The sequence below is a fragment of the Amphiprion ocellaris genome, chromosome 17 (assembly GCF_022539595.1).
Source record: "Amphiprion ocellaris isolate individual 3 ecotype Okinawa chromosome 17, ASM2253959v1, whole genome shotgun sequence".
In the NCBI taxonomy this organism is placed as follows: domain Eukaryota; kingdom Metazoa; phylum Chordata; class Actinopteri; family Pomacentridae; genus Amphiprion; species Amphiprion ocellaris.
The window spans coordinates 2,175,334-2,199,139 of record NC_072782.1 but is presented as its reverse complement, the minus strand read 5'-3'; the positions used below and the strand labels follow the sequence as shown (position 1 = coordinate 2,199,139).

At 39.2% G+C, this 23,806-nt stretch overlaps 1 protein-coding gene across 1 annotated transcript; it reads left to right on the top strand.

The window, feature by feature from the left end:
* Positions 1 to 220: 220 nt before the first annotated feature.
* On the top strand, positions 221 to 22,863 carry snx30 (sorting nexin family member 30). The gene is made up of 9 exons (XM_023262067.3): positions 221 to 506; positions 4,854 to 5,069; positions 10,405 to 10,515; positions 10,604 to 10,762; positions 11,330 to 11,519; positions 13,764 to 13,963; positions 16,083 to 16,172; positions 16,456 to 16,608; positions 19,017 to 22,863. The coding sequence occupies exons 1-9, from the start codon at positions 372 to 374 to the stop codon at positions 19,092 to 19,094; spliced, it is 1,332 nt and encodes a 443-aa protein (XP_023117835.2). The 5' UTR covers positions 221 to 371; the 3' UTR covers positions 19,095 to 22,863.
* Positions 22,864 to 23,806: the final 943 nt, after the last annotated feature.

The window sequence follows — 23,806 nt, the reverse complement described above, 5'->3', positions numbered from 1 at the left end:
TTTATCGGTAATCATGCTGTGGTTTTACTGGTCCGGTCCACTGGAGGTCAAATTGGGCTGAACGTGGAACCTGGACTAAGAAGAGTTTGACACCCCTGATCTATTATTTTCTAATCATTCTATTGATCTTCTTAATAGACGATCTTTGCACGTCCTCTCGCCGCTGCTTGTCACGTGACCAGTGTATTTACATCCGGGTTCTGGCGGTTTAACATCCGGAGCTGCGCAGTAGGAGTCAGCTGACGGTTGGTGTAACGTCTCCACCGGAGACCCAGAACGGAGAAAAACAGCCTCCCTCCGCCTCCACCGACTCCACCGGACAGCCGTTACCCTCCGGGACACACAGCCACGTCTTCCCGCCCTCCGCAGGGATGAGTGCCGGCGCTCCGAGAGGCCTGGCCAGCTCGGGGCAGAAGCCCATCACGGAGATCCTCCACCCGCTGTCCGCCGCCGAGGAGACGCTCTCCCCGGGGCCAGATGTCACCGTCAGCGGCGGAGGGGAGAAGGTAGGACCGGGAGGAAGCAAACGGGGGATGGAGGGAGGGATGGACGGTTAGAAAACAAACGGGGATGGAGAGAAGGAGGACGGTTAGAAAACTCCACCGACTAACCTGTTCTCAGGCTGGTACCAGTGTTTAGACCAGGGGAGTCAAACTGGTCTTAGTCCAGGTTCCACATTCAGCCCAGTCTGATCTCAAGTACCAGTAAAATCACAGCATAATAACCTGTAAATAACCACAAATCCTCATGTTTCCTTTATTTTAGTACAAAAATGTTCACATTTAATGAACTATCTTTTTACAAAACATCATGAACCACCTGAAATTCTTCAAGAAAAATAAATTCAAAGCATTTAGTCACTGATATCTGGAACTGAACGATATAGTATTTTACTTTATGATCAAAACGACAAAAGTCAGACTAAAAAAAAGTCAGACTAAAAAAAAGACAAAAAAACATTACAAAAATGAGACACAAAATGACAACAACGAGACACAAACCGACAAAAGCAACGACAAAAAAATGAGACAAACAACACGAAACAAAACAAAAATGAGCCACAAAATTGGACAAAAAAGTTAGAAAGTGACAAAAATCTGAGACAAACGACAGAAGTCGGACAAAAAAAGACAAAAACAACAAAAACAAGACAAAATATTACAAAAATGAGACAAAACGATAAAAACTGAAGAATCTAGTATTTTACTTTATGATCAAAACAACTTGTCATGGTGTAGATATGATTTTAAATGTATAGTTTTATTAATTTACAATCTTCAGTTAATGTCTTCTCTGGAATTTTTACACTGAGGGCCGGATTGGACCCTCTGGAGGACCGCTTTTGACCCGCGGGCCTCATGTTTGACACCCCTGGTTTAGAAGCTGAGAAGAAGCAAACTGATGAAATTTTGGAGCAGAAATTGAGAAAAAACACCGTCTTGTTTGTCCATCTTTCCTTTAATTTTTGTCATTTTCGCACTGATAGCTGGAGATTAGAGTCGCGTCTGAGCCGTTGAGTTTGACGCTGTGGTTAGAAAACTAAACCTCAGCATCACTACAGGAACCAGTCGCTTCCTATAGTTAAATAGGCCAACCTGTTATTACGGCACAGCCTCAAAAAAACAATAATTAACAGACCTGAATGCAAGAAAAGCTGCTAAAATGCTTGTATTATGCATGTATAATGATTTCTGTTGAATTATCTGTGTAACCTGACTAATGTTTATACACGCATACATTTTTGACATTTTAATCTTTTAAGGTGGATTCACACAATAAATAACACTCCATGATCTCCATATAATATTTCAGCTTGTCTTAGCTTAGCTGCATCTGACACTGACTCCAGTTTGCACAGGTTTTGGGTAGAAAACAGACATTTCATCTTAAGTAGAAGTGACTCGACATCCTTATCAACCTGGCTGATCCGTGCAAACAGATCTCAGCTCTTATTTCTAGGAGCAAACACTTTGGTTCTGCAGTTAATTATTGCCAATAGGAGATGCTGTAATTCCAACTAGGTTACTTTGCAGCGTTTTAGTGTTGCTTTACTCAGGGTCAGACGTGATGATTATGGTTCCATTTGTCAACACTTTTTAGTAAAACTTTGGAGGAACAGAGGTCAGAATGTTCCAGATTCATGTGTAGATTTTTCTTAAAGGATTTCCTAACAATTTAATATTTTTTTCACTTTTTTCTGCTATCTTTTGAGCAAACTAGAACAAAAACAATTCAACATGGGACTTTTTATCCATCTGCGTCTCAGATTGGATTTGCAATGTGTATATTTATGTGAAAGCTGTTTCAGTTGAGTATTCAGTGTGTGATTTAAAACATGTGACACCGTCTAAAATGTGACTGTCACACAACGAGGACAAGGAGAATTCATAAAACCACTGACAGGACAGTTTAAACCCTGTGCTGCATGACATAGATCATAAACTGCAGTGTTTGTGATCTGCTGATTGCATCCTTCCAGACTACTCTGTGTTTTCATTCAGAAAAACGCAGTCTAATTGCCTCACAGAATTATTCTGTTATTATAATTGTCGTATTATCACATAAATAACTATTTCTACAGTTAAACTCTACATAAGACTCAGGTCACTCTCACACCACCTGTAAATATGTGGGTTTCTTTACATTTAATTTATGTGTGTTTAACTGTGCTAAAGGATTGGTTCACCTCAGTGACTAATATGTAAATAAATATATGTTTTCGCTCTTACTTTTTGCAAAATTTTGGTTTAATTTGCTTGGGTTTGAGATGATTTGATTAATTACATGCAGGACTAGATGCTAATGTTTACCGTCTGAACTCCAAAACCTGCCAGCGAGTTTCATTTATTTATTTATTTATTTTTAAGAAAGGGACAATGTACATTAATCAACATGCACCCAAGTTAGCAGAAAAGTTAGTTTCCATCGGTATTCCCTCTGCCTGTTGTTAATTGGCATCCTGAAATAAATAAAACAAAGGCATGCTATCTTTAAAAACATTGCAAAATGAAACCATTTAGTTGAACTTGTGATGTGCAGCTCCATCAGGTTATTCAGCAGCTTCTTTGTCATTGGCTACTTCTGAACAGAATTCATACTATTTTGGTGAATGTGGTGTAATTTTAACAAGCAAATCATGTCGTAGCCCTTTGGCAAAGAGTTAGTTTCTTGACTTGCAATAAGGAAGCAGGAGTTTATGTTTACACAGACGTTTTGGAAAATCTAAAGTTTGCAGTTCATGACTGATAAAGACATTTTTGACTCACAGTATAAATGTAGTTCTGACTATCAGTGTTTGCTCCCAGTTTATGTAAATCTTATCTGGAAGTAGATGTTGGCGTCATTTTGACACAGCAGGAAAAGCACAGGAATAAATAAATAATGCAAAAACAATTCTGTCTCAATTCAGATGCACTGTTCTAGGTTACTGGGACTCTTAAATAGAGGCAAACTGTTATCCTCACCACCCTGATCTGCTACCATCAGATGAGTGTAATATCTTCAGAGTGTCTCTGTGGCCCAGCTGTTCATTCACACTGACGTAATGATGCAACGCAATGCAATTATGTGAACTGTGATTACCAGAGCAGGTTAGCAGCTTGGTGTAAAAGAGGGCGCTTACAATGTCAGCAGCCTGTGTGTGTTTTTCTGTGTGCAGAGCAAAGATTGTGTGTGTGTGTGTGTGTGTGTGTGTGATGCAGTAAGAGAACAGAGGCCGAAGGGCAGCACTTCTCATGATGCTGACCGAATCGGAAAGTTCAGCTGATTTTAAAGGAAAAGTGATTAAGGTTGAACATTAGCTTCGGTCCTTTCACCTGTTTCAGGAACAAAGGAGTTTCTTCCTCGTGTGAGGCCAGATGTCAGGAGTGTTGTCGGGCGTTCAGACGAAGTTGTAGCGAGAGTTTTGTTTGCTGGTTTTATTTTCAGAGAGCCGCTGCCTCAGTTTTTCCTGCGTCTCTGTTGCAGTGTTTAGATTTTGGTCACCATTTAAACTTAACATTCTGTCGCCTGCCGTCTCTGCTGTTTGTCAGATGAATTCCAGTGATACATTTATCTGTTGGTTTTAATCTTTATTTCCATTGTTTTTTGTATACTTTGGAATAAATTAATTTAATTAAATAGCATCTAGAATGAGAAAATCCCATTTTTTGTGTCCAAATCCACAAGTTGCTCTCTTCATTTCTGCACAGCTTCAGCTTTTGTCCACTTATTTGCCTTTTTATCTCCGTTTTTAGCAACTTTTGTGTGTTTGGATCGAGCCTGCTGTGTACATTGGCTGTGTGTTCCCTATTTCTTGCAACAGAAAACATTAAATCACTGAAAAGTCTGTCAGAAAGTGTCCGACAGGTATTTTACACTGACGCATCTTTCAAAGCTCTTTGAAAGGTTTATAAATAGTTCTACACAGGTTTGGTATTAATATTGATCAGTTCTGTTGGTGTGTTTATCTTTAATAGTATTGATTAATGCACCAAAGACCTCTGTATGTTATTTGAAGGATGCTCTACGCTTAAATGGATCCATCTTTGTGGCACAAAAAAAAACAGAGCAGCTTCTTTCAAAAGCTATAAAATGTTTTCTAGTCAGTTTCCTGCTGGTGTGACTGACCCTTGTTGGTATTTTTGTATGAACTGCAGGAATACATCCACTAATGCTCCATTTCTCTCCACTCGTCCATCATTCAATTAGAAAGGCGATGCAGGAGATGCAGGGCGTTAACAAGAGCCCCATTGATGAGAGAAACAACTACATCAGCATCACACTCACTCCGTCTATCCAGCTCTTTGTTTGCAGCTTTTCCCTCTGCAGTAATTGAACTTGATGTCACCTCGGTGTCTCGTCTGTCCTTACAGGACTCAGGGCTGACCAACGGCACGCCGGTCGAGACGTCGAGTCCGGCCTCTGCGTCGCTGCTCTTCAACCGGCTGCAGCTGGACGACGACTTGGACGGAGATGCTCGAGATCTTTACGCCTCCACAGAAACCAGAGACCTGTTCGTCACCGTCGACGACCCAAAGAAGCACGTGTCCACCATGGAGACGTACATCACCTACAGAGTCTCCACCAAGGTGTGTTCAGAACACTTTCAGCCTGGTTTCCAGTAGACAGTAGGGGGTTAAAGGGGAATTATTATGCATTTCTTTTTTTCTGTCACATAAATGATGTTACAAAGTTGGATTTTGGAAGGAAAGTAATCTCTGCGAGCCAAAGAGATGCTTCAGATGGCTCTGAAGACAGAGTTTTAAATGCCTGTGACTATGCTGTTCTTGGTTAATGTTCTGTATGTACACATTCTCCCAAAATAGTCCACCTCTAATAGGCTTTTAGTGTTCTCCATACAGTCATTTAACCATCTACTCTACCTTTGGTATTTCTTGACAGCCAATGATTTCAACTTCAGCTGGCATTTTAACGCATTTCTCACACTTATAGCAGTTAGCATGGACATTTATAGAAAAACTGTATGTGTGGGTTATCATTGAAAGACTTGATCCCCTGCTATGTTACACAGTAAGCAGGCGATGACCCTAATAATTACCAAACACAGATGTTCTGCTGTGATTTTTGTTGTCGTGAATATTCATGCAGTCCACTTTCATATTCTGGGATGGATTTGGGCTCAAATGTTTACAGATTGATTTGAGAAGTTGCCATTTATAATCAAGAATGAAAAAAAATTTTGTTACTAGGTAGGTTTGATATCAGAAACTCCATCAGCAGGAGGATGAAGGGTTGTTCACATGGTGCTGTCCTCCCAGGCTTCCAGAAGTTGGCCAATCAGATGAAAGAGGTTTTAGGGGAGGCGGAACTTAAAGAAACCTGATGCAAAACTACTGTAGTGAATAAAAATGCAGAGGTGGAAATAAGCATAATGTTAAATTAAGCTTCTATCCAGTGGAATTATGGCGATTGTTTGTATTTTTTTCACCTACCAGTCATTACTGGAGCTTCTAACCATTTTTATGAGACACAACTTGGAGATGATTAATCTATCATAGTGAATATTTAGATCTCAGATTTCCCCTGATTTTCCTGTTTGCCTTATTTTAGAAGTTCTTTTTTAGTTGTAGTTTTTAGTTTAGAGTTAGGAGTTGGCTGTGGAACTTTTACATGCAGGAAACATTCAGTTTTATATCATCGTCTTCACTCTATATTTGTCACTTCTGTCTAAAAGGAATTTTCCACTAACTTAGCCTGCAAAGCATTATAGCAGCTGCTCCAGGAGCTTCCTGCTTCTGTGCAAAAGGCCCTGCTGTAATGTTCAAACACCAAATTAATATTTAATGGGATAAAAGACACAAAATTACCAGGAAGGAGAGTGTAAGTCAAAGGTACCCTGTAGAGGTTTGACTGATAGCAGCGGTGTGTTTGTAGAATTAAAGGCAAAGAGAAGCAAGGACAGAAAAAGAAGAGAAAAAATAAGAATGTAAACATTTACAGGGATTTAAAATTCCTCCAATGATCAGCTATGCTAATGTTTTCACTGGAGGGAAATACACTTTACACACTTGTTCAGCCTCAGGATTACATGTAATGCATTCAGCTGAGAAACACTCTGCAGGGCTCTTTAAAGAACACAGGAGATGAAGACATAAAACAGGACTTTCTGAAGTGTAAACAGTTTTAGGTGTGCAGAGCAGATGGTGCTGGTATATTTTACTGTAGATATAAACCCAACAAATCCAGATGATTCCCTTTGAGCAGGAAAAATACTCCTTTTTAACAGGAAGAAACCTCCGGCAGAACCATCTGCCTCGACTGTCTGATGAAAAGCTAAAGGGGGAGAGAGTGAAGACTAGCAGAAAACAATGCATAAGAGAACAACAAACACAAAAAAATATGTTGAAAATTGTTCAGGAGCACTGAAGCATTTCTTACAATGATGCACGTTTGCATTTTTTGTAGCCGTCACAAGTGAAATCCGGAGTAATAACTTTGTTTCACGACTGTTTCTAACCGTGTATATCTGACCCAACACACATGTTGACCCCAGGCACTGAGACAACCTTTGTCACGATTATCTCACTGTTAAAAATCAACATAAACAGACAAATATTAGCACTTTCTGACTTTTTGGCTGTAGAAAAACATATTTTTTATATTCTTTCATGTATGTCAGGCCTCTGTGCTTTACATTATAGTATAAAACTAGTCCAGTGTCTGATAAAATGCAGGCAGAAGGCGATCACAAGCAGCAAATATTAATTCAGACGATGCAGCACAACCCCACTTATGGTGCAGGGACAAAGACAAAGAGACAAAGAGTGTAGCATCAGTAGTAATGCAGCTGTAGTAGCTGTTGGAGCATTGCCACTGGCATCACAGTCACAAATGTGTTAAAGTCACTTTTGTTTTCTGTTTTTAAAGCTGCTGTCTTTGATTTTTCCATTGATAAGAACACAGAGAACACATTCTAAACCAACAGTGGAAAAAAAGGACATTTGTTTTAAAGGTTGGCTTTACTTTCTAGCCGTCATCAGTGTATAGATTAGAAAATAAATCTCTCCATCATTACGTCCTGGGCACATATTAATCCACAGAATGAAATTATGATGTGGAATTGAATTATTACTTCTGGTTAGGGATGTCAGATATTGGCGTTTTTGGCCAATAACGATATGCCGATATTGTCCAACTCTCAATTACTGATTCCGATTTCAGCCGATACTGATATCTGTGGGCTGTTTAACTAATTCTAGGTAACATCACATATCTCCTGTGGTGGAATTAACACATCATTTTATTGTGATGCCCCATTGGATGCATTCTCAGATGAAACAAGGCTTTCAGATGAAAACATTTTCTGTGCAAAATAAGAAAACTACTTCAACTTGCGTTATGGAAAAAATGACATGGTTTTATTTTTTAAAATTGTCTCAAACAACAGTTCACACTCTCCCTCCCTCTATGAGTGTAATATAATTTGGCAACTATACTGTACAATTTTGAAAGCTGCTGGTGAATCCAGGTGTTATTTTATCAGTTTTCATGACAGGCAAAAACCCCCAATAACGATATTGACCGAAATGCATTTTTATGCCAATAGCAGGCCCATAATATTGGTGGACTGATATTTTCGCACATCCCTACTCCTGGTTTGTCTTTCATTTATGAGCTATTGAAGCAGTTGTAAAGCCTGATGAGTTATAATGTACTGAATGTGTGAAGATACAGCATCTCTTCTCTGTTAGTATGAGGGAACAAGCTGATGCTAATCCACAGAGATGATAAAACAGATAAGATTCCAGTTTGGAAAGCACTTTCCTCTTAACCTTCCCATCAATAAAAAACAACAGATATTCCAAAGAGGGACTTCTGTTTAGCAGCTAGATCTTTTGCCGCAACACTCGGCCACTAATCAGCCTGAAGGAGCTGAATCGGAGCTTTTGAGGCCTTCTCGTCATGTAATGAAAGAAACAAATTCAGAGGGAGACGCTGCCAGGAGCCGCCGAGTGGCGTCATGACGACAGTTGCTATGTGCGCTGTGGCGCTTCGGTTCAGATGCTGCAGACAAATATCACAGCCTGATATGAACACAAAGTGTTAATGGAGAGCATGTGGTGGGGGGGGGGAGGCTTTTAACACTTTATTGCCAGAGAGAGCCTGTGTGCACACTGCCAGCTGTATTTGAAGGTCTGTTAAGCTTTTACAATAACCCTAAACATCCTGAGATCAACACACATAAACCTCCAGTCTAACGCTGCTGTGTGCTAATGTCTGCAAATACATTTATTAGGCTGTTTATACACTCATGAAAGCTAATCATGAATAAGTAAAACTCTTAAATTAACTTATGCTAATGCTGTAAAGGTGATCCATCATTCTTTGTTACTGATTAACAAACCCATTAAGCCTCTGTACGGACCATTAATCAGGTCAGTATATAATTGTGGGACTTTTTTTTTCGCTGTTTTCAGACCTAAAATCAACTATATCCAAACACCACATGGCATTTTTAGAGAAAGATTCTTCTAAATATTATATATAGAACTGAGTAAAATTAAAATTGAAAGTTATTTCTAAAGATATTGTAGTAAACATGGAGCAGGTCATCTGATCTGGAATTAACACACTTCCTGGAGAGGTGTTTTTAATTAGTTATTTTCCATATAAAATTTGATATATTGCCAAAAAAGAAGTATCTGCCATGATTATCTCAACTTAATAAAAAGAACACAATCCAAACTATTTGTGAATAAACTCATTTTATTATTGTTTAGCTCATTAGAAGGTGGTTGGCATTAAATGAGACGGTTATTTAGTTGACATTTTAGTGATATCCAGTCATTGTTTATTAATAAGTGATTGTTTCCATAATAAATAATTATGGAATTTCTAAAGACATGATCATAATGAACATAAAAAACATTAGTTTTTTTTACTTTTAGTGAAAATGTAGGCAGATATATCCCATGGACTTCAAAAATCCCTCAATTATATACTGACCCAAATATAAAAGTAGACTATTTAGTCATTTTAACAAAATGATGATTTAAGTAATGGTTAAATCAACATGACACAAGAAAAAAAGATTTAAATTTACCCTTAAAGACCACTCTCTATAGTCTTTTTTTCCTTTTAAATATGCTCATGTGGTGTTTTTTGTATGCTGGAAGACAAATCCTGAGCAAAATAAGCAGTCAGTATCATGACGGAGCATTTCCACTTTTAAATTGCAGCGTACTGAAGACAAAAATATGGATTCAGACTTCCGGGGTTTCATATGGAACAAACTTAAGGATCCAATCCCATTAACTTGCAGGATGGAACTCTCTATATCAGTATTCTTCTGGAATGGTTTCCAATGAAGTATAAAGTAGTTTTACAGAGTCGAAGGTGAGCTGGTATGCAGGGGTAGATGAAGATGTGCACATTCTACAGGAAACAACAAGGACAAGGATACGTTTCTGCATTTTAGAAGAAACAGAGTCATATCAAAGCCATCTTTGAGGCATGAATGGAATATTATCATGAAAAAAACCCATCTAAATATGCAACTTTGATGCACAGAGATGAGTTTTTAGGGGCTTAAACCAAAGACTTCAGATTTTAGATTCAGATTTAAATCAGGAATCCAAATGCTATTACTATAAACAAAGCATAAAGTTTGGAAAATACATTTTTTTTTCATTTTGTTGCAAGTTAAATAAAATTAAAGCATTCAAACATAACTCCCAAACTTTAGTAAAATTGACACTTTCACTCAGCCACTGCAGAGGATCGACATCTACTGCTTTGATTATACTAAATACTCAGTAAAATGGATTTCTGCATTTTTCATTCTCAGTTACAAAGAAAACAAGCACCCAGGTACACACCTCAGGGCTGTGCTAAATGACAGGTTAGAAATGGTTGTTTACTATGCATTCCTGAGCACGGTAACAGGTGTGTGTTTTTCTTCAGACAACGCGGATAGAGTTCGACCTGCCGGAGTACTGCATGCGGCGGCGTTATCAGGACTTCGACTGGCTGAGGATCAAGCTGGAGGACAGCCAGCCGACTCACCTCATCCCTGTAGGTCACACCTGCCTCGCTTCAGCCCGCTGTCCCACTTTCTAATGAGAAAACACCTCATCTTCTATTCCCCTCTCCTCCTCTCCAGCCGCTGCCAGAGAAGTTTGTGATGAAGGGCGTGGTGGATCGTTTTTCAGAGGAGTTCGTGGAGACGAGGATGAAAGCTCTGGACAAGTTCCTCAAACGGGTGGCCGACCACCCCGTCCTCTCCTTCAACCCGCATCTAAACGCCTTCCTGTCTGCCAAGGTGAGACAACAGCCGACTAAAAATCCAATAAAACAGCTACAGAGAGCCATAAATTCAAGTAGTTGCACTGATGTATGAATACACAGCAAGAAATAAAACTTGAAAATGCAGAAATGCAAAATCTTAAATAGCGAAGCATCCAGTGAAAATGGAAAAGATTGATCTCAGCAGTGATTTTTCAGTTAAATGCATAATTACACACTGCAGCTTCCCTTCTTATTTGTGTGTGTTTTCTCCACATCAGCCACATATTTCCTCTAAGCAGCTGAGACACAAGACAAGACTTTATTGATCCCTGTGGGGAAATAAGGTTGTTGCAGCAGTAAAATAATTGGACTCAGATTAAAGGAGCAGAACAGAAGCTCACAAGATCAGTGTAAGATCTTCAATGTGAAAGAGGTGATAAAACATGAACAGAAGCAGCTGTGAGTTCCTCTAGACATGCAGGTGGCAGGTAGAGGGAGGAATGGATTACTGTCATGTTTCATTGATTTCCTGGATGAATATTTAAGTATTTATTGCTGTGTGTTGCTGCCAGAGGGAGTCATGACATCTTATTGTTTGTAGGACCTGAACAAACGTCAGGGTCTCGCCCTGCTGACCAAAGTGGGCGAGTCGGTGAAGCACGTGGCCGGAGGCTACAAGCTGAGGACGCGGCCGCCGGAGTTCTGTGCGATGGGGGAATACTTGGATACCTTCGCCCAGAAGTTGGGAACCATCGACCGCATCGCTCAGAGGATCCTAAAAGAGCAGTCAGGTATCAGACTGATGGAGGAGATGGAGGATATCAGATTACCCGAGTCAGTCAGAGGCTCATTATCCTTCCTTATCTTCCTTTTTAAAAATAGTTTTTGGGTGCACTCTTGCCTTTATTGAACACTTGTCAGCATATTGTCAGCCTCAGGACTCACTGTATACATAAATGCAATCCTCAGAGTTAATCTAAAGTGTTACTGACCACTTATTGAGCTGATTTTTGGTCTATCTTCAACTGAAAAAGATCAAACAAGTTTATCCTTCATTATAGCAGCCCCTACCAACACTCCTCCTCCACCTTTCTGGCCCTTTAGCCACAAACCCATCCATCCAGAATCACTCTTATATCATCTGTATCAACTGTTTCTTATTCCAGTGTTGACTCTTTAATTCATAGATGGTCATGCTTTAGTCTCCTGACACCCTCTACTTCTGGATATTCTTGGTGGATTGCAGTTAATGAGTTCCTGGCAATTCATACATTTATTTTTTTTCAAGTTTTTTTGCAATTAATGTATGCCTTTTTGAGTCTCTGCAACAAGAGTTTGATTGCCTGGATGTAACGCCTCTGTACTTTATCTCAAGAGCGTTGCATCCCTTTTAAAGACTGTGCAATTTTAGATTTTTCGGTGTCGGTTAAATCTTTTTTTTTTTTTTTGGCCCATCTGTCCTGAGATAATGAAGCTGCTTAATTATTATGAACACCTTGATATGAGTGCTAATAAGTTACACAGTACAAATACATTTCCTGGAAACAATAAAATCAAATAAGCATTCAAGTTTACTCTGTGGATTGGAGTTGAAAATGTGCATCAAGATAATGATGAGATCAGAGTACTGACAGGAAACATGGTGAGAGAGAGATGGATGTTTGGGCTGAAAGATATTTCTCTAATCAAGCAGTTTGTCTGACAGATAATGATTATGATTTGATTTGTGATACAGTTGTTTAAGTCAAGCTTGAATCCAGTATTTTGTGGTGTAGATTTAAAATGTGATGGAGCTTTACTGCATTAAAAGTGTGAGTGTCACACAAGGAGGAGTCCTGAATTTGAGTTTATGAGGAGTAGCTATTAGTTAACAAGTCTGGGTTCATGTTAGTCGAACCACAGCGTGCACATCTGGACCATGTGGAATATATTGATCAATGAGCAAAGAGCTTGAAAGAACTAAAATATAACTACAGCTTTCGTCTTGTCATTTAATAACGTCGCCTCCTATATCCAAAATTACAGATTTGGACTGTAATTTGACAATACAGAGAGGGATTACTATATTCAATACATTCAATAAATGAGAAGATTGTTAAATGAAATGAGTAACAGAAAGCTGTCACTCTATAGATCAAGTAAAACTGCATCAATTAAATCTAAATGTTGTCAGAACTCAACAGAATTAATTGTAAATCAGTTTGAAAAAGGTAAATAAACATCTGAATCATTTCAACACAATAAGCTTTAAACAGAATTTAAATAAATATTTGTTTGAGCTTCCATTTACTAATTCTGTCATTATTTACCAACACTTTGGCTAAACTGATCAACATCTTCATAGTTTCTTCTTCCAAACATGTATGTTCAGCACAAGGAAGCAACATTTAGAAACACTGTTGTGCTGCTACTTCTTATTCTCTCCCTCTTTGCTCAGTAAATCTTCTGTTTATATGTTAACTGTAGTGTCTGTGGTCAGCTCATGTCTTTATCCAGGTGTGTAGCAGCAGCTTGCAGGAGTTCTATCTGCCGTATTGACTGCAGAGGTTGTTTGTTTGGAGCCCACAGACCTTTGGGCCTTGAGGCTGTGTGGTTGATAGCTGCAGGCCTCACTCATGCATGACAAGTGGCTCTGTGTGAAACGCTCCCTGTCACCATCTGCTCAGGGTTGTGGATGTGCTGCAGCCTCGTTTCCATGTCGGCTGAGATAAAATGGAAACTCTGCTAGTTGTAGATAATGACGGCCTGTGAGCTGACAGAGTTCAGAAAACCCAAACGCTGTGAGCTTGACTCAGCAGGCTGGCGTTTGGCCATCACCCTCTCTCATGTGTAATTTACAAATATAGATTGTGCAGCTGAACACACTGATCCCTGCCTATTGCCTGTGAGGGAAGAAAGAAAATTTAGCTGTAATTTGTTCCTCCAGTGTCGCCGTTTCTGGTGTTATTCAGAATATACAGAACTCGGATCAGATTTCAGATCTAATCACAGCAGAATTCAAAATGAACTCTTTTCCTTCCTCTCTGTCCCCTCAGAGTACGTAACGGAGCTGCGTGAGTACGGCACCGTCTACTCCAGCTGGGCGGGGTCAGAGGAGGAGCTGCGACGCCCCCTGGAGGGCGTGGCCGGCTGTGTGACCACGTGTTGCGGAGCGTTGGAGGACCTGAGTGAGAACATGAGCCAAGACTTCCTGCCTGTACTTCGAGAATATGTTCTCTATATAGAGTCCATGAAGGTAAGAGGGCAGCTGTGCTGGAAACATTTCATATCTGTGTTACAAACACACGCTGCAGTTTAGATTTTCAGTCCTGCTGCCAGTTTGCAGCAGTGGCTGATAGCAGTACTGCAACAAAAAGAGCATTAAATCTGAAATCTTCTTGACCTGCAGTGTTTAGGTGGGTGGTACACGTCAAACATCCACATGAATGTCAGGACTCAAGGTTTCCCAGCAGAACGTTGCTTTATAACAAGATGATGGATGTTCTTCACTTCACCTGTCAGTGGTCAGAATGTTGGGACTGATCGCGGTACTTGTAATTTATAAGGTGTGTTCAAGGAGTATTCCACAGAAAGTACTGAATTTAATGTAATTTTAAAGGTTTATTCCACCCAAATAGTGCTTTTTAACTAACAAGTTGAGGTTTGAAAGGTTTATTCCATCCAGAATACTACAATAATAGTGATAACTCGGTTGCTAAGTTTTGCATTTGGACATTTTGTGTAATTATCATATTTATGTCATTATCATGTATAATAATAATGGAATCATATGTTACGGCCTTTGTGGTCTCTAGATCTAAAATAGGATGGTTTGAAAGGCACAATAATAGTCAATAAAAACAAGAACACCCTAACTTTGTATCATAATTCTGATATTGACAAAGTCCAGAGAATCACCACGACACATTTATGAAAAGATGGTGGGATGCATGTCAAAGCATTTTAAGATACAAAACTTTCTTTTTCTTGATGTGAAAGGCAATAAAAATAAATAAATGAATTAAGAAGGTGAAATTTTATAAAATAAAAGTCTTAATAAAAGCTACATATGCACTAGACATGAAGTTGGAACAAAGAATTCTACTGAGACAACAAAAATCTGGAGCCAAACACAGGGTCTGTATTAACCCTTTAACGCTGATCGGGAATGAATTTGCATCATACTGCTTGCATTCAGACTGCAGCTGAGATAAAGATAAGCTAAGATAAGATCTACTTTATTCATCCTGGAGGAAATTATTTTGCCAGAGTACAATAACCAATAAACAGAGGTTAGTGGAATATACACAATTACACAGAAGTTAGTAGTAAATTAGAAATAACAAAGAATACAAAGTACAAAATGAAAGTTTCTAAAAGTGTTTGTGTGAAGTGTCACAGTGTGTAAAGTGTCTAGAAAAAGTGTATACATTCCCCCAATGCCAGTTTGTGCATATTCAATATGTACCTAGGAACCTTTTGCAAACACTGGTTTCTTGTAGAACTGGTCTGAGTGGGACCCACATTATTATGTGTCTGTTATTATTATATATCTGTTCTAGGTGCTACAGACAAATTAACAATCTCCACTTATTTTTGTATCAGCTGGAAAGCAAAAACATAAATAATTAATTTGTTTATATAATTGTAAGTAAATTCAGGCTTCAAGGGGTTAATTTTCTACAACTTCAGACGATGAAAACTGCAACAAAAACCGGTTAAAGCCAAAGTTTTGACCAACAGCTGAGTAGCGATTGAGTTGCAGATTGTTGCTTTAGCGCTAATGTTGAAAACTCCTTCTGTTTCTTCATGTGACCAACCTTCAAATGTTTGATGAGGTTTGTGGTGCTGCTGGCTTCACTCCATGAGGAGTGCTCTTCATAATTTGGTTTTCACCGTTCTTTTCCAAATTAAACAAAAAACTAAGTAGTTTTTGCTCCAGTTTAATTATACAAGCAAAGAAAAGAGTTCTACGATGTCAACATGTTTTTCTTGTAGGTTTTGGATGGAAACAGCAGGAAAACAGCTTTGGTTTATCTGCTTGGTGTGCTTAATAATTAACCATGAACTGCTGATGTTTAATTGTGGCAGAAATCATGTCTACTCCCACAGTGTTATTTATACAAAAACACAAACTGTGGCTCCTTTCTCCTGCCACACTGTCAAACAGTTACTCGCTTTCTGCTCCTTTGACCCTGAATAGAGGAAGTTTTGGCCAGAGTTCTGCATGTGTCACATCCCGTCCTCACTCAGCTCCTGATTCAGCATTTTTCTATCTCTTTAATAGTTTTCACATAATGTTTTTCTCAGAAATGCTAAAATGTCACTCTAATAGTGCATAAATAAAGTGCTGGATGTTCTGTGTGTGATTCCAGAACGTTTTGAGGAAGAGAGACCAGAGCCAAGCGGAGTACGAGGGACGTCTAGAAGCAGCCATATTACGCAAACAAGAAGACAGAACGCCCGTAAGGCTTCTCCTTCCTCTCATCTCAATCTGCTGTCACACACATGCTCATTTCACTGCATTATTTCTTTTCCTTTAATCTTAGAATTCAAAACTTAATAAGTCATACTCCACTCTAACTACTCAGGATTTTACAGGGAGTTAAACTCTTCTGTCACTGTATGATCTAATACAACCCTCCCCTCCTAAACTCCTGCACCTCCCAGACCCTTTTTAGTCAGATGTAGTCTGTATTTTGTCCCCTCGAGGCCCCTGTAGCTGTAGTTTTCTCTGTGTGGCTGCAGATGCCCGTGGAGGTGGAGAAATGCCAGGACAAGGTGGAGTGTTTCAACGCCGACCTGAAGGCTGACTGGGAACGCTGGCAGAGCAACAAGAGACAAGACTTCAAACAGCTCCTCACCGGGATAGCCGACAAAAATATCAACCATTATGAAAAGGTACACAAAAAACTACACAATTACCCCAGAACATGCTGCTGAGAAAACATTGACCCCACTCGTATGTTTTGGGGATGTCACTATAGCAGAAATGTTTATATTCAGCACCAAAGCCACCGAAATTCTGTGATTCTCAACACCAGTTTTGATATCAAGGCAAAAAAACAAACCAACTAAATGGCTGTGTTTCAGCATCAGCATGTCTTTATATTTTTCATGCCCCTGAAAAGCTTTGGATATAGCTGTCTGTGTGGTTGCTGGTGTATTTTGCTTCTGTCTCTCCTGCTCAACTTCCTGCTCATGGTGATATTGTGAAAAGACCATTAGGAAATCCCCAGAGGCTGCTGCAAAACACACATCACACACCACACACACCACTAAATCCAGACAGAATGCTATCAGCAGCACCCAGCTCACATCATCAGCTAGTGCTACCTGCACCTAAACAAGCTAAAATTAGCTTTTGTGAATGTAGTGTGAGGAGCAATGGAACAACAGATGCAGTATTTTAACAAAGATTGTTGTTAATGTAAAGTAACAGCTGAAACTCTCAGCTTTAATTCTTTGCACAGATCAAGATGTCTTCAAGCTGTTTCCCCTGTTTGGTTCAAATGCAGCACTGTTTGCATTTGTCTTTAATCAGTTAATTGCTCTGAATAATTTAACCCAGTGGTTCCCAACCTGTTTGGCTTGGAGTACCCCCTATAAACTCCTATTAAAAATCATCCTAAAAAATTAAGTGAATACATTTTTTTCTGTAAGTCACTATGAATTTTTTTGTTAAATTTCCTCCTTCTGATTGATGTTCCGACAGTCCATCTAAAATAATTCCATAATTAAAGAGAAATAAAGCCTCTAAGTGTGACAGTTTGGATAATAGCTGGTTTAAGGGACTTTAAAGAAAGTCCTTGAAGATAAAAATAAATGTTTCTGCTTTATAGAAACTGAAAGACTTTCTGTGATTTTAGAATGAGTAGACAACTATTTGACAACAAGAATATTTTTTCAATTATCAGCTGCAACAGAAATATATCTGTTGTTTACTTTTTTATAATTAAAACGTCACAAAATCTGCTTTAATAGCTCACATGGACAGCAGTGGTCAGCTGACAATAAACATGCAGATTAGCTTCCTGGCTGTTATTTCTTTGACCCTTTCCTTGTCGTTGGTAGCTATGGATAGGTCCAGAACCCCCCTGTTTGTTTTGGCTGTTTGGTTCCTTCCACTATAAAAGCACCTCAGCTAGTAGAACTTCAGGTGCTGCTGTGGTCTCAGCTCCACCATGGAAACATCTTTAGGCCTACAGGTGTTGTAGAAAAGATGTAGGAGGTTTGTGGTGTGCATATGTCTGGTATGAACCATGTTTCAGTTATTAATATTCAAACATGACTCATATTTTAGCCACATGCTACACAAGCACATTTTCACAAACTAGAAGCCTTTAAACCAGGGGTGTCCAACATGCGGCCCGCGGGCCAAAAGCGGTCCTCCAGAGGGTCCAATCCGGTCCTCAAAGTGTAAAAATTCCAGAGAAGACATTAACTGCAGATTGTAAATTAGTAAAACTATAAATTTAAAATCATTTCTAGACCATGACAAGTTGTTGTGATCATAAAGTAAAAAGATTGTTCATTGTTCTTTTGTCTCATTTTTGTAATATTTTGTCTTGTTTTTGTTTTTTGTCTCACTTTTGTCATTTATCTCATCTTTTTGTCATTTTGTGTTTCCCATTTGTCTCACTTGTTTTTTTGTCTTATTTTTGTCATTTTGTGTTTTGCTTTATTTGTTCTTTTGTGTAGCATTTTTGTCATTTTGCGTTTTTATTGTCTCGCTTGCGTTGTTTGTTTACTTTTTGGTCGTTTCGTTTCTCGCTTTTGTCATTTTTGGTCTCGTTTAGGGCTGGCCCGAATAGCAGTTTTATGTTTTTGTCTCATGTTTTTGTCGCTTTGTTCTTGGTTTTGTTTTGCACTTTTTCCCGGTTATTTATAGATTATTATGTTGTGATTTTACTGGTCCGGCCTTCTTGAGATCAGATTGGGCTGAATGTGGAACCTGAACTAAGATGAGTTTGAAGCCCCTGATTTAAATGACGTCTCCTACATGCAGCTGTTCTGTTCTAAGCTTTTCCATCTAGTTATGCCAAATAGTTGAAAGTTCCATGCAAAGGGGTTGATGTTAGGAGGTTTTAATACATTTTTAACTTTATCAGAGCTTCAGACTTTCCCTATTTAAGATTTATATCACCAATCCAGGGACTGAACAAGCTTTAAAACGCCAAAGTAAGCGACCATAGACCATCAGGAGCAGAAAACGAGCTGATTTCTTCGATTTAATTTCCCTGTCTTTCTGCTTCTCCTCATTCTTTCCCCACTTTGAGCGCCTCTTCTTCCATCTCCTCCCTCTGCAGTGCCAGGCGGCGTGGGAGTCGCTCATAACTCTCCTCCAGGAAAAACAGACCGAGGACAAAACGAGTGAGACGAACTGAAACTCCTCCTCGTGTCCCGGCCCCCACATCCTTCTCATGCCAAGGAAACAGACCAACCGGGCAGCAGATGTGGACTGCTGGACTTCTGGCCCAGTTCTGCTGTGAGACGGCTGGACGGAGCGAAGACGTCTCTGAGAGCTTCGGCCTGTGAAGGAGGTAATGAACGGTGCGTTTAAGGACAGCTGGGAGAGAGGAGAAACCTACTATGTACAGACTGTTTTTAGTTTTTTTGTTGCTCTTGTTGACTTTTTCTACTTCATATTTCCAATTAACGGTCGGTCGCCAACGCTGCTTGTGTTTATTTAACCGCTGTCTGAGGGCCGTGTTTCATTTGTCCTTTCTGTTTTCTCATCGAGCCAAATGAGAAAAGTTGCAGAAGTTTTGTTACGTATTCGGAACATCCTCGAGATCCTTCCTCCTGCCGGGTTGCCAACACTAAAACTCTCCAGTGAAACAAGCCTCATGAAATCATTTTTTTATCTCTTAAACGCATCGTATTGGCTAGAAGAAGCCACTTTTTAGTACTTTAAGGGACCATACCTGTTAGTTTCACAAGATTCAGCCCATGGATTCTGTTAAACGTACCATTATACTGTCATTTTCCAACAGATCATAAACTTTTTTCATAGTTTTCCTGCAAGCATTGTTGTTAAAAATGTGCCTGCAGAGATTTAAAACAGCTTCATCTCCACGTGTTCGACCAGAGATAAGTTCAGTTCCAGATCTCATAGTTAGACTTCAGTAAAAGCCTCTCGTTGTTCTAAAAAGGGAAACTTTCTCAGCTGTTCTGGGGATTAATGGACAGACTGCATTCAACGATGACGACATGAGTCTGAGCTGAATGCTGAGGTTTCTCTAAGACGTCCGTTTGTGGAAATTATTAGAAGCTGAGCACAAACGCAGGAAGCAGGTTTGGTTTACAGAGCAGCAGCTCCACCTTGTGGTCAAACTGTTTGTAGTTTTCTGATCTTTTTGAGGTAAAAACAGTGTGCTACCTCTGTTCATTTCTTCTGTAGGTTCTCTTCTTCAAACAAACGCTTTACCTCAGTTGTTAAACGGTGAAGACTCCATTGGTACTCTAATTTATTCAGTTCCAAATCTATTTCCTGCAGTAATCTGCCTTAGTGACGCCCATTGTAGAAAACTTTCTGGAGGAAACAAACACTGCATCGGCATCATGCAGCATTATTCCACCTCATTAACAGAATGTGTGTCTTGTTTCAAAGAGAGAAACGGTTTAACACTGAATAAAAGGTTCAGAAAAGGTGTCTTTGTTTTGTAAAGTGCAGCCATCAGGTGAACATCAGGTGAACATCTGTCTCCACATCAGAAACTCTGCTGCTGCTCACTGGGAAACGCTAATCTTCTGGGAAATTCCTGCAGTGTCGTGTAAACACCTGGGTAAACGGATAAAAGGGAGTTAAAACTACATTCTGAGTGATGCAGCCTGAAGTTAGTTGTTTTCAGAGGTCAGATTGAGACTAAATGACTCAGTTATGTGGAAATCAGTTTGACGTCGAGGCCTCGTCTGCCCAGCTCTGATTCACAGGAAACATCCTCAGTAACGGCATTTTTTTTTTTTTTTTGCGTCAAACTCCTTTCTCATCTTCGTCTTGCTGATGTGGCCTTGCATTCTTATTGCGAAAATCCAGTTTTGCTGCGTTCACATTTTATTAGAATCTGCTGAGAGTTCACCAATATTCACCGTTTGTTTCTAATGTGGTGAACGTCTTTTCTCCGTCCTCGGCTGTCCTGCTGGCTCCTGACACTCAGCATAAAGTAGCTAAAAATAAAACTAAAAAAAGACTTGATCAATGATTTAACGGCAGACTCAGTCATGTGACGTCTTCCCAGCACCGCGTTCATTAAGACTTTTAGCTTTTGATCTAAACGGGTAATAATCAAGAAGAGTTTCTTTATTGTCAGGATTTTCAGAATAAAGGTGCTGATTTATTTTTTTCTGTGCTCCTTGCAGTCTTTGTATAAAAACAAAAAAGAGTCTTCTGTATTTTAGTTCTTTTATTACTAGAACAGTTTTATTTTTTAAGTTGATGCCACATAACTGAGTCTGCCCTCTGTGCAACCAAATGTGAGATAAAGTGTCTGCAGACGGCTTTTAGTTCGATCTGTGACCTCTTTTTTAAAATTTTGTTTTCCCCTTGAGCTTTAAAAGCATGAAGCAGCTACTGTGTCTCTTCTTGTTGACTTTTTTCTACCTGAAGCCAACCAGGCGACACATGAAGAATTTAGAGTTTTCCAGCTCTCCGGGTAGCTGTGATTCAGTCTCAAGGCAGCTAAGGTGGACTCGTCTGCGGATGCACCGATGCTAAAAGGCTAAATTACTGTATTTGTGTGGCAGAATACCAAAATAGTAAAATGTGCTATGGAGGAAGAGGGTCAAAGTGTTCAGAAATCACAAATACAGTCAGAAAATTAGCTTGATTTAGTCATTCTTATCCCCAGACTTTTGCTTTGAAAGGACATTTCCGGCATAAACTAATAATTATTCTCATCTACTGTGATTGAAGCCATATAAAAAGCACTTTTCACTCTAATTTGGTTACGAGATCCACTGAAGTTAACTGGAAATGTTGACTTTAGAACGGTGAAGCATCAGTGCTCAGTGAAGTTCTACTCTTTGACCACTGGAGGCGCTCTAGAGCAGTATTTCTAACAGCTGGTCCTCCATTTCTTTGCATTTGTTTGTGTCTATTTCCAAGAAAACCCCAGATTTCTTTTATCAGACTGTTATAATTTACATTTCAGACTCATAGTTGCGCACTACACAAGAAATGAAACCGTGTTTGACAGTTTCCATCATTTTCTGCTGCATTTCAACCGAACGCTGACGTTCACTGTCGTCTAACTGCAAAGGAATTGTAGCAAACGTGACACAAATTTAAAGAAAAAGATCCGATAAGCTGTAAATGAGACAGTTGGATTGGTTGCTGTTTACAGCCGAGCACTGTGAATCGTTGCATCGCTGCATCCGTAGACTTCAGTTTGATGTAAATGAAGTTCTGGGATTATTCCGACTGCAGCTGAATTCTTTAAACGGAACAGCTGAGTCTGTTTTTCTGAGAGAGGAACAGGAGATCACTGTTGGGGTTCTGATGAGGAGATTAATTCTATAAGAGATGGAAGATTAACCATGTAAATCTGGCATAACTAAAATATGACAAATGGTAGGTTGTTTTTCCTTTTGACACCCATCAGACCCCCAGCAGTAGCTCTCTGTTTGCTTACTGTACTCCTTCATCACAGCCATTGTAAAAGCCCATCCTTTACTGTGTGCCTGCTGATTTACTTTGCACTATATATGTAGCTCCAGAAAAATAAATTAAAAACTTCAGTTTGCTTTCTTCCAGTTTCCAAAAAACAACAACAAACTGTCTGGTCAGTTGAGACACTTTTTGTGTCGTCGGGTTACGAGGGGAGTTTTCTTTTCTGTACAAAGCAAACATTTCGAAGCCTAATGTCGTTTTCTCCAGTCTTCCCTGCGGAGATTCACACATGAAGAGAGAATCCGGTGTTCAGTCCGACACGTCCGAAGGCTCAGACGACTTATGAACGCGTGAATCCGGCTTCAGCTCCTCCCCAGTGTGTACTGTTTACGTTCACAATCCTTCTTGTACATTTGGATGTTAATAACATTTTGTTGTAATTATAAATAAGCTTGTATATTGATGTTTTGATGCAATTTATCTTTACCACAAATGATTTTTTTCGGAAATATCGGACCAATAATAAAGAGAGCGAATGCATTTGATATATTCTGCTCTGGTTTGATTGTTTTTCTTTATTTGCTTCCAACAAAAAATATTCTTACAAGGAAGTAGCAAAACATAAAGCAGTTTTATCAAAATAAAACTTGAGTGTTCATATGATTTTCTCATTAACAAAATCAAATTAAAACCTTCAGAAATACCTTTTTAAAACACATTAAAAGCAACATAAATTGTGCCTTTTATTGAATAATATTTACTGAACTGAGATGGCAGAAAGCTTTTGGTGTCAGCAAGTAAAAGTTCAATAATAAATGAATGCAAAATATAAAAATCCTTCCAATAAAGGCTGCATTTTTTCAGTACCATAAAGCCCTGAACTACTGTAGCTATGAATTATTCGTTATTTTTTAAAAAAAATACAGTGCAAAAGGTTCTCTCCGGGTTCTCCGGCTTCCTCCCACAGTCCAAAAATATGCTGAGGTTAATTGATTATTCTAAATTGCCCGTAGGTGTGAATGTGAGATTGCTTGTTTGTCTTTGTATGTGGCCCTGCGACAGACTGGCGACCTGTCTAGGGTGTCCCCTGCCTTCACCTGAGTCAGCTGGGATAGACTCCAGCCCCCCCCCCCTGCAACCCTAGTGAGGATTAAGCGGTGTATAGATAATGGATGGATGGACAGTGCAAAAGTTAATATTTTTAATATATGTATTGTTTAAATGTTGACAAAAATCAAAGAGCAGAAAAAGTGAGACTCTATAGTACCTTTAAAGTGTTTTACAACCAAAAGCATAAAAAGTAACAGCCACAAACAAAAACACAGGAAATATAAGAGAAAATGCACAAGTGAGTAAACAATTCAGATAATAATAAAAAAAAACATGATATAAAACAATCGAGTTATAAAATACAGCAACGAAACAAATGGCATTTTACACAAATGTTTGCATTTTGTGACCTGCAGGTGTAAAAGTCAGCTGGTAACT

What these genes read in the sequence shown, in the direction of transcription:
- snx30 (XM_023262067.3), top strand. Translation starts at nt 372, where the DNA reads ATGAGTGCCGGCGCTCCGAGAGGCCTGGCCAGCTCGGGGCAGAAGCCC. An exon ending in AGCCGACTCACCTCATCCCT is followed by an intron (nt 10,516 to 10,603) that starts GTAGGTCACACC and finishes CCTCCTCTCCAG; the next exon opens with CCGCTGCCAGAGAAGTTTGT. An exon ending in GATCCTAAAAGAGCAGTCAG is followed by an intron (nt 11,520 to 13,763) that starts GTATCAGACTGA and finishes CTGTCCCCTCAG; the next exon opens with AGTACGTAACGGAGCTGCGT.